Here is an 11693-nt window from a genome sequence, read left to right on the forward strand (position 1 = left end):
GGAGGGTATAGGGGACTTTCAGGGTAGCATTTGAAATGTAAACAAAGAAAATATCTAATAAAAAATAGAAACAAGAATGATAATGTAAAATATGGGATAGTTTAATTCTATCAATATATTTAAATTATTCATGGGACTTTGCAGTGTGACTATCATGGTACTAGGGAATGACCAAACAGATAAGGGAATGGAAGTGAATAGACGTGTTAAGAAATACTGTGGGCTGTGGAGATGGCTAAGTGGAAAATGCTGCCTGAGAATGATGAGACCTCATCTTGGGTCCTCAGCTCCCACATAGAAGGTGTGTCAGTGCTCATCTGTAGCACCTGGACTGAGAAGGACATGGGGCTGGCAGAGACAGGGGGATCCTAGGGACTCCCCGGCCAGCCAGTCTAGCTAACATCACAAGTTCGTGTGTCAAATGATAAAGTAGAAATTATAGCAGAAAACAGTATTGTTCACCTCTGGCTTTTTCAGGGATTACACAGGAGCACACACACACTCAGGCATATACACACATGAAAACACACACTCATGTACACACACATGTACACACACACCATACATGAACACTATATATGTTTGTGTATGTGTCTTTGTACTGAAATGTGAATAGAAATTATATAATGAAAAAGATTCCATCTCATAGAACTGATATAAAATAGTCTTTTGAAATCAAATCATGTTAACATCTTTATTATTACACAAAGAACACCCTTGTCTCATCTTACAGTGCCTCATTTTCCTAGGGTCGAAGGTCTCTTGTATGGTATGTTGGCCTCAGTCTCACTATGTAGCTAAAGATTAACCTCCATTTCCCAAGAACTGGAATTGGAGACATGCATCCCCACACCCAATTTATTCAGCATAGGACTAACCTCGGGGCTTTGTGCATGCTAATAAAGAATGCTACCAAAAGAGCTCCAATACCAATTTTAGAGTTGCTTTTTTTTTTTTTTAACTAAATTCTCTTTTGTATGGTTTAAGTATAGTTAGCTTTGTTCTCTTTCAATTTCCATTTGCATGGAATGTCTTTCACCACATGTTCTTGTATCTCTTAAAGAGGAAATGGGTTTCTTGTGAACAGTTGAGAGCTGGAGTTGTTTTTAAATCTATTCAATGCCTTTTGAGAGTAGAGTTTATGATATTTATTTCATGATCACTGATATTATCTTTATTAGTGCCATTTTATGGTAACTATCTAGTGACAAAAGAGTTAATTCACCAGGAAAACGTAAGAACTGCAAATACATTCACATCCCTCATTGGCATATCTGAAAATGCAAACAAATAATAAATAAATATGAAGTGAAAGAAAATAAGAGGGAATTTCAATATCCCAGTTTCAACAGGGTATAGAGTATGTATACAGAAAATCAATAAGAAAATGTGGGGTTTGAATATTTTAAACTATGCAGACATAAACAGAACAGTAGTAGTTCTTGACAGACATGGTTAAGAACCAATGAAGCATTTACCAGGATAATTATGTTTGGGCGCTAAACAATTATCATATCAATTATCTTTTCTGACCACAATATTATGAAACTAAAAATCAAAAAAGAAAATTCACAATTATGAGAAAATTAAGCAACATGTTCCAAACAATAGCAGATTGAAGAAGTCAAAGGGGAATCAGATTTATTGAGAAAGAAACATACAGAAATGTGTAAGGTCAGCACGTAGTTCTAAGAGGAGAGTTAATAGCAATGAGGGACCATGGCTATAAAAGGGGGCATCAAGAGTGGACCCCTGAGGTTACACATGAGGAAAACGAATGAGCTAAGCATGAAGTTAGCAGGACATAGTAAAGACCAAGATGGAAGTAAATTAAATACTAGCCAGGGAAAAGAAAAAAGATCCACAAAGCAAGCTGGTTTTGTAAAAAACAGACACCCTTTACAGCAGCCCTTAGATAGTCTAGGTCCAGATTAAAACAGAAGCGTGACTCAGAAACGCCCACGTCTCCATCTTCTGATGCAGTCTGTGTCCAGAGGTTGAGAATTGTCCATAGAATTTACAGATTCTATGTTTCTTTCTCAATACTTCTAATTATATATGCCTGAAAAGCCATTTTATACAAACTTCAGGTACAGAAATTTCCTTTGGCGTTACAGAGAATCTTACCATGCAAGAACATTCTCCTTCTCCCTCTGGAAGATTTGTCTTGTCAGCTATTTATCAGTAATATGCCATGGAAATGGAAAATAAATTCACCTTTTAAAATATTTTTCACAAATTCAACAAAAGCATTAAATGTTTAACCTTTAAAATATTAACCATACAGATGGTTAAAACATGCTTACCCAAGGTGACAGTCCTCTGCAGAAACCAGTTACAGGTCACCAGTCACCTGAAGATTATAGAATATTATCAGAACTGTATTACAAATTATTGTCACAGAGGCCAGACATCTAAAAATACTTATTTCTACTTTATATGCGGGTGGAGTTTTTTGGTTTGTTTTTGCTTTGCTTGTGTGTACATCTCTGTCAAACATGAAGGCAGTACTTATAGAGGCCTGAAGCGAATCCCCTAGAACTGGAGTTACAGATGGATACAAGTTTCCATATGGGTGCTGAGAACTGGAACTGGGTCCTCTGGAAGAGCAGTTGGTGCTTTAACTGATGAGCGACTTTTTTTCTTTCTTTTTTTTTTTTTTTTTTTTTTTTTTTTTTTTTTTTTTTTTTTTTTTTTTTTTTTTTTTTTTTTTTTTTTTTTTTTTTTTGGACTTTCCAGACAGTGTTTCTCTGTATTGCCCAGGTTATCCTAGAACCCACTCTGCCCAGGCTGGCCTTGAACTCAGAAATCTGCCTGGCTCTGCCTCCCAAGTGCTGGGTTTAAAGGCATGAGCCACCATTGCCAGGCTGTTGAGTGACTTTTAAGTCAAGATGTAATCAAACTTAAGATTTCCTTTTATTGGGGGTGCAATAAAAATCTATAAATTTAAAAAAATCTTAACCATAAAATGCACACAGATGTCATAAATACACTAAGGATTTGTGTGCTGTGATTTTAATGTTGTTATTTTAATATTTAGGGGTCAAGAATTACAAGATGTCATTAGCCTGGGTGGAAATTGGACAAAGAGGAAAGGGTTAAATGTTTGAGGAAACGACAAGGCTAGTTGTCCTCTGTGACAGAAAATCCATGGACATTCAGTGACTCTCTAGGCCAGGACATCATCCGGATACATTTTCTAGGTAAACAGTGTGTGCACCAGAAATCTCTTTCCCTCTCCCTGTGTGAGAAGCCCTGTGCCTAAGCCACGTTGTATACACTCTGTATTTTCCTACTCCACAGACCAGAGGCTTGTTTAATCTGTCTTGTATAAACAAAGGTCACCAACCAGGGAAGCCACACTGAGTCAGTCCTCTCTCTGTAAAGGAGCAACTGAGGGGAAGCTGGAAGAACTGGAAGATTTAGCTAGCTTAGAGTATTCGGTGAGATGAAGGGCAGTGACCACAGGATTCCTTAAGACAAAGGTCTCCTTGAGTTTCCTCAGTTAAGTGGGAAGGAAGGATAAAGGGAAGTAATTAAATCCCCAGGTGAACTGAAAAATTTTAATAACCCACTCCAATGTTCCCGATTATCATTAGAATTACTATTTTGCAAATCCCAGTCTAACTATTGAGGATACAGAAGTGTATTTCAGAATGGGGATAACAATCTGCTGTCCTGTTTCCCACATGACCTTTAACTCTGTGGTCTACAGGAAGAACCTGACTTCTGGCTGTCAGTCACTGAAAAGGCCTAGGGGAGCCTATCAAACGGATGAAAGCACTTGCCTGGAGCATTCCAGTTGTAAACAGGAACTTGTCCACGTCTTGCATAAAGGGCCATCTGGCTGTTCAAAAGGATGTTGAATATACAGTAAGTGTAAAAATGGTTATAGTTGAAGTTATCTTAAGTCATTATATAAAGTATAGTTATATGTTAGCATCTTTGCTTTATTAACTTGAATTCTTTCATCTACTCATCAGGAGAGTTAGTACATTTTATTAAGAAAAATACAACTGAATTAAATGGAATGCCATCTAAAAATCAATTAACAATAAAAACAACAGTTGCTTCTTTACTCATATCTGCCCTACATAAAGGCAGAGTATTGGTCTTTTCCTAATTATATCTCGAATGAGAGAAACATGCAGTGCACAACAAATAATAATTATTCTGACAAAGAAGAGATGCATTCAAGAAAATGTCAAGTATATCAAATATCTATATTTTATTAATATTTAAAACATTTAGTTATTTAATTTTTATATTCTATATAAATTAATTATATCAGATTAAATAATAAACATCTTTAAAGACTGATGTACTATAAGAATTTCTCTTCAGTGCTGTGACTTGAACCCAGGGCCTTATGAATGTTAGACAGGGGCTTTTCCACTATGCCACACATCCAGTAAAGCACTAGAACCTAGAAGGATGATTAGATTATCAAGAAAGTCTCCTTGGAAGAATAAAATCCTCTCGCAAGTCCTATGGCCATGCAGTTAACAAAGGCAGAGAATGCCCATGCAAGAAATTTAAAACGAAGATGGACAGCTAAGTTAAATTACAACTAAATACAGTCGTCAGAGCATGTTTACAAATCGTTCTTTTACACTGTCGATGAAAGATCTTTCAGCAGCAGTTTTTGCTAAGGCCTCTACTCTTATGAGTATCATTTGCTATTTTGTTCATACTGACCACACACACAAAAAAAATAACAATACACCATAATCTTTTTAAAAATATAGAAAATAGCCGCTTGCCATGCAACTACTGTGCCCCATGAGTTCTTCTCTCTTAATTGTTCTGTTGTTGTTTGAGAGGAAAGGAATATGAACATCTTACTCTGTCTTGTACTGATATGTTAATAAACCCCTAATACCAGAAAAATGTAACTTTCTAAACAAAGATACTAAACAAGTAAACTGTAATATAAATGTATATATTACATATTTTTAAAAATATATGTATGTTTAATGTTACACATATTAAAATATATTAAATTTTTTTTTAATTTTGTAAACATGCTCTAACAGTTGTGCATATATATATATACATATATACATATATGTTATATACATACATATATATACATATATGTTATATACATACATATATACATATGTTATATATATATATATATATATATATATATATATATATATACACACACATGAAGATAAGCCTATCTGTGTACATCTTTTTATATTTAATTCTTCCTATCATATTTAAGGGTTCTTCTTATAAAAGGTATACAGTCTAACAAAGGAAACACCAAGTTATAAAAGAGAGGGAAAAGACAAATTGGTAATCATCTATGAACTATATGATTACTTTTCAAACTCTGCAATGCCCCTTTGTAAAAGGACACTTTATTCTACAGGAAAGGAAAAAAGGGGGGGAGATTCTCAAAAGAAAACAGGAAAACAAAATACTTTAGTTATGAAAAGAAACTTTTTGTGAATTGCAGTAGGGTGCTGGTGAAAACACACTGAGGCCTATTGGATACATGGAAGGGGAGCAGGGTAAGGGAGACAGAGGCAAGGGGCGGGAGCTTAAGCTTAAGAACAAAATATAATAACATACTTATAAAAATGTCATAGTGAAAAAGTATGTGTATGCCAACTTAATTAAAAATTCACAACAGGATGTCAGCAAAGTTGCCGAAGAGTGACTGTAGGAAAAATATTTTATGAAATATAAACTTAAGTAGTTAGAATAAAAATACTTTTTTTTTTTGGTTTCTTAAGACAGGGTCTCTCTATGTAGCTCTGGCTGTCTTGGAACTTGCTCTGTAGATCAGGCTGGGCCTCAAATACACAGAGATCCACCTGTGCCTCCCTGGGATCAAAAGCATACAGTACTTTGCTTTGGTATATGTTTTACTAACAAGAAGTAATGAAACCACTGTAAAAATCCAAGGGGAGCAGCAACCCCTTGGAAATACAGGGGTAGACTAAGGAAAACACAGTGTATAAGTGAGGCAAGCTAATAATGGTGTGGATTTAAGACGTGGGTGTAAAGAAAGAGAATTCCATTCACATGGCCACCGATATTCTCCTTCAAGAAACATGGATTGGTGGCACATAGAATTTTATTTTCTACTTCCACTTTGAGTTTTTTATAAAATAGTTACACAGTTGTGTTTTATAGTCTCTAGAATAGTTAAAAGTTTTAGACTTAAGAAATGAGTATTCTGGGATGTAATTAAAGACACAAAATCATAAATGACAACTACATTTAAGTCAAATGAATGAGAAAGCTTACAGAACCGGGGGTCTCTGGGAACAGCGGGAGGGGGGGGGGAGATGACATTAAGTATAGGGAATCAAAAAAAATTTTTTTTGAGGCACGGTCTCTCTATGTAGACCAGGCTGGACACTCCAATTCAGAGATGCTCCTGCCTCTGTCCCTGAATGCTAAGGTGAAAGAAGAACATTACCACTTCTGGCAATCAAATTTTGTGTCTTAAATAATAAGAGAAAGAGTCAGGTACAGAAACAGAGGATCCAAAGGACTAAGTAAATTCCAAACATAAGCAAGATAAAAGTACAGGAAAAACAAACAAACCGGGTGTGGCGGCGCTCGCCTTTAATCCCAGCACTCGGGAGGCAGAGGCAGGCGGATTTCTGAGTTCGAAGCCAGCCTGGTCTACAGAGTGAGTTCCAGGACAGCCAGGGTTATACAGAGAAACCCTGTCTTGAAAAAAACCAAAAAAAAAAAAAAAGTATCAGTAACCTTAAAGTTACTGATGACACACAGGAAAAATAACTGAACATCACAAAATAATATGTAAAAGAGCAAAATAGCAAAACAAAAAGATGATAATAAAGCCATCACAAGACAAAATTTCTAGTCTTCCTGATGGGGTGCTAAGGGTAACGTGTGGTTGTCAGTGTGGCAGGAATTATTCAGTCATCTAGTTGAGCTACATGGAGCTCATCGGCAGAGACACAAACAGCCACTGAAGGATGGCTTCAGCAAAGGACAATTAGAGGTGGAGGGGGGACAGGAAAGTAAGTCATGCTATCTTTTCATCTCATGATGTTGAATGTACCTTTTAATGTTTCCTTACCATCTGGATAGAGTATCTGCTCTTTTTTTTTCCCAACGTAATATTTTTATTGATTATTTGGGAATTTCACATCACACACCCCATCCCACTGACTTTCCAGTCCTCCCAGATCTAACTCCCCAGCTTTGAGGTCCCCCATCCTCCCCAGTAGAAGAAGGAGGAGAAGTGGAGGAAGGGTAGAAGAGAAGAGGTAGAAAGAAGGGAAGAAGATGGGGAGGAGAAGGGGGAGGGAGATGGGGAGGAAGGTTGGAGGAGTGGGAGGAGGAGGAATAGGAGGGGGAGAAAAACAAACCCAATTTGGAGCAAGGTCAAACTCCCAGAGGCCAGCCCTTTAAAGAAAACCAATTCCTTCTGCACCTGCACCCTCCACAGAAACCATCAGTTGTGAAGAGCTACACTTCGGCATCCTTACCACAATTTTTAAGGGTTCTCTTTGATGGATTACTGTCTAAGCTGTTACTTTCTGGGGGGTGGGATGGGGTGAGGGGCTGTAGGGGTTGTCACGGAAGCCTTCTATGTCCCCCTTAGACACTTCCTGTTAACTTAGTGTTGTTGTTTTTTTTAATGCTATCATCCCTAAGTAAATTCGTAGGAAGAATAACATGACGTACTCTTGCATGAAGAAGTAATAGGCGAGGCAATACCAGAGGAACGCTATAGCTAACACTATGATCAGTATCAGCATCACGATTCCAAACAGGTCAACTGCAATTGAAGAAAAGAGGCAGAGCTTAACGGCAGATCAAAAGTTTTCTTATGCTTTGTTAACTTTTCTAGATTTATGCAGTCTTGATTCTTGGCTATACATTCTCAAATCATTGTTGAACATAAGGCCACAATAAATAATTAGAATACAGTGTGTTCTAATGAGATGACCATTAGTACAGCAATCACTGCTGTGAAATTCATCTAGATTTTAGAAGAGGTAAACAAATCTTTGCATCATTTTTCTCTCTTCATCTTGCCTTCTATTTAAATTTTGCTACATTCTCCACAGGAGAGGCAGCTGTGGAGGAGCGCGTAGTCAACATGGGGTGGCTTACTGTATGGGTGCCAGCCTTTTTTTTTTTTTTTTTTTTTGGTTTTTCGAGACAGAGTTTCTCTGTGTAGCCCTGGCTGTCCTGGAACTCACTCTGTAGACCAGGCTGGCCTTGNTCCTGGAACTCACTCTGTAGACCAGGCTGGCCTTGAACTCAGAAATCCACCTGCCTCTGCCTCCCGAGTGCTGGGATTAAAGGCGTGCGCCACCATGCCCGGCTCAGCCTTCTTATTAGTAGAAACAGACCACACTTGCTGGGAAAGCCGATTTCTAAGTCTGGCGAACCCCATCTCCCTCTGGCTGGATAATCAATTAGCCTAGTGTACAGTGAAATGAACTAGGAGGGAAACCATCAAATAGAAGATCGGAGTTTCTGTTCAGACTGAATGCAAAGTTTTTCTTTATGAGGTGCAAATACAGATGATTTAAGATCTATAGAACCTGAAGCAAACAGAGACTCAGGGCAAAATTATATATTTTCACTTCAATTGAGAAAAAAATACTAGACAACTGGTTGATAGATGGAATTTTCTCATAAGGGTAACGTACTCTTGGGAAAATCCCCTGTGTTTGGTTCTCTGGAAATTTCATTTTAAAATACTAGAACATTTTTTCTGCTTTGTTAACTACCCTATAATATGCCCAAATTTGACATAGCAAATGGAAAGGTTCTTTTCGGTAAATAGTATTTGCTGTCTTAAAGAGTCACTATTTTTAGTGATAATTCTCAATATAGACTACAGTCACTGAGGAAATGTTACAGGAACACCACTGGGTTTACGATATGTGCATTTCAGAATTAACATGTGCATACCCAAACACACACATACATACACACACTTATGTACACATACACACATATACTCTGTCAGAGTTTCTACAACATTAGAACATAAACATCCCTTAAGAAGGTTATGAGTATCGTGCAACAGACATTTTTACAAATGAATCTCTAAACTATCAAGTATTACGGTAAGAGCTCTACCTGACTCAACTTACATCAACACCACCTGGCACAACCAATGCGCTTAGATCAGAGGGCAACAGTGAACCAGAGCCCTGGACTAGAGAATTTTATCAAATTCTCTAGCAGATCTAGTCGCTTACAATCCTTCAAGTGTAACAAAGTTCTAGTATTTGCAAGTCCATTGAAATGATGTCACAAAGATTTAAAGGAGAACTCACCATTACAGTTTGCCCAAAATATGGAATTGAATTTACAGTCAGAATATGGAAAACAGTACTTTTTGCAAACCCTTTCTTCTCGGCACCAAATACACTGTATGTGGAAAAAAAAAAGCAGTGACAAAGTGTAATAACACCTACAGCAAGGTTCTTGAACTAGTGCAATACATATTCAACACCGTTTTGGTTATAGTAGACACCATTGGGGGTCTGTGGAAGCCATTGGTGGTCTGTGGAAGCCATTGGTGGTCTATGGAAGCCATTGGTGGTCTGTGGAAGCCACTGGTGGTCTGTGGAAGCCATTGGGTGTCTGTGGAAGCCATTGGGTGTCTGTGGAAGCCATTGGGTGTCTGTGGAAGCCATTGGGTGTCTGTGGAAGCCATTGGTGGTCTGTGGAAGCCATTGGTGGCCTGTGGATGGCTTTTTCAGACTGGGGGTCTCAGACCACAGCAGCAGTGAATCTTGGCTGCCAAAGGATCGCAAATTCCCCTTGGGAATGTTTACTTTGGGGTGGCCAGCTTGCTCTTGAGGTTGCTATCCTCATGGGCCAGAAACTGACTAGTATAGAGTTCCAAACAGTGACCCAGTGAACTTCTTTGCTTTTAGTTATAGGACAATTTTGGTATGTGATATTTTTTCCCCCAACAGGTGACCCATCAGGGAAATGTAGATGCAGAGACCTCATCCTTTCCTGGCTCTTGTCCCTTATCTTCTTGCAATCCATTTTTTCCATGGGAATTTTGCTATACCTCAGTCACACTGATGTTTCCCCACACTGAAATTCCTCTCTCTGATGCTGCATTTGGAGGACTCAACCCAAAACCTATGTCAGGAAATAGTATTGAGAACTGCTTGAGATAGGATTTAAAATGTCTCTAATGTCTTTCTGAAGTCCCTTTTCTGAAGCATCTACGCTATCTTCCAAGGGAGCCTTCCTATGTGACATATGGTTCTGGGGATGCTGTCAATCAGTCTTACGTCACTTCCCTATACCTGCTCTGATGATCAAGAAGCAAACCCTGTGCTCAGACCCCGTGTTAACATAAGGCAGAAATGAATACAAGACCAGAGCCCGGAAGAGGTAGACAAAATGTCAAGAGTGGAGCTGGAGAGATTGTTCAACCATCAACAGGCCAATGGAGGAGCTAGAGAAAGGACCGAAGGAGCTGAAAGGGTTTGCAGCTCCCACAGGAGGAACAACAATATGAACCAACCAGACTCCCAGAGCTCCCAGGGACTAAAACCATCAACCAAAGAGTACACATGGAGGGACCTATGACTCCAGTTGCATATGTAGCAGAGGATGACCTTGTTAGACATCAATAGGAGGAGAGGCCCTTGGTCCTGTGAAGGATGTCCCAGTGTAGGGGAATGCCAGGACAGGGAAGCAGGAGTGGGCAGATTGGAGAGGGGAGGGGATGGGGGGTTTTGGAGGGGAAACCAGGAAAGGGGATAACATTTGAAATGTAAATAAAGAAAATATCTAATTTAAGAGAAAAAAAAAAAAAAGAGGAACTGTTACTCTTTCAGAAGGTCTAGATTTCAACTCCCAGTACCAAATCAGGTGGCTTACAGCCAACTACCTGTAACTCCAGTTCTAGGGGCTCTAACTCCCTCTTCTGGGCTATGAGGGATCCAGGCAAGCATATGGTACACAAACATATTTGCAATCAAGCATTCGATAAACTGTCTGCCACATAGGGCTTAGCCTGTGACAGGCAGTGTTCTAATTCTTTCAAATGCACTAATTCATTTTGCTCTCATGGAAATCCTGTAAGCTAGTTGCTATGTGGGTGAGGACAATCAGGCACAGAACAGGCCGCTGGCTTGCACAATATGATCACACAGCTAGTTAAGATGGCAGCCCAGTTCTGAACTAGGGGCTGTTCCTAGATACACTTGTGCTATTGCTTGCTGCAGAATCCCAAAGCTAGCAAAGGTAATGATTCACCCAATGTAAAGAATCACCTTAGGCGGTGACTGAGAACAGGAGATGTACCTCGGACCAGCTTTTGTTCCATACCTGCCAAGATCAAAGGTCAAGTTCAAGCTGGTAAAGCAAATCTAAGACAGATGCCACTTAGGACACTGAACCTGTTACCTTAGGCTATGGTTTAAAGACAGGAACTACAAAGGCAAGGTCTAGGCTCAATGAAAAGAGCCTACAGCTAGCCTTAGCCGTTAGTTCTTAAAGCCTCTTAAGAGTCAAGCTTATGGAATATGACAGAGTTTTAAGAGAGAGACAAGGACGGAATAAATGTGAACTAGCTTGTTATTCAAGTGCTAAGATGATTGACAGGACCCAGTAGCCATGACTGTCCACAAGTGAACTCCTAAAGTCTCAGTCTCTCTCTCTCTCTCTCTCTCTCTCTCTCTCTCTCTCTCTCTCTCTCT

At 38.9% G+C, this 11693-nt stretch overlaps 1 protein-coding gene across 1 annotated transcript in view; it reads right to left on the reverse strand.

Moving 5' to 3' along the window:
- LOC110317355 overlaps positions 1-11693 on the reverse strand; it is a 35770-nt gene that overhangs the window by 10500 nt on the left and 13577 nt on the right. The window contains exons 3-6 of the mRNA XM_021191797.1: positions 9300-9393; positions 7678-7780; positions 3789-3843; positions 2307-2353 (exon numbers count right to left, since the gene is read on the reverse strand). Of these exons, the coding sequence (XP_021047456.1) occupies positions 2336-2353; positions 3789-3843; positions 7678-7780; positions 9300-9393 (270 nt within the window). The 3' untranslated portion in view covers positions 2307-2335. The remainder of the gene's footprint in view (positions 1-2306; positions 2354-3788; positions 3844-7677; positions 7781-9299; positions 9394-11693) is intronic.

Source organism: Mus pahari, chromosome 2 (genome assembly GCF_900095145.1).
Source record: "Mus pahari chromosome 2, PAHARI_EIJ_v1.1, whole genome shotgun sequence".
NCBI lineage: Eukaryota > Metazoa > Chordata > Mammalia > Rodentia > Muridae > Mus > Mus pahari.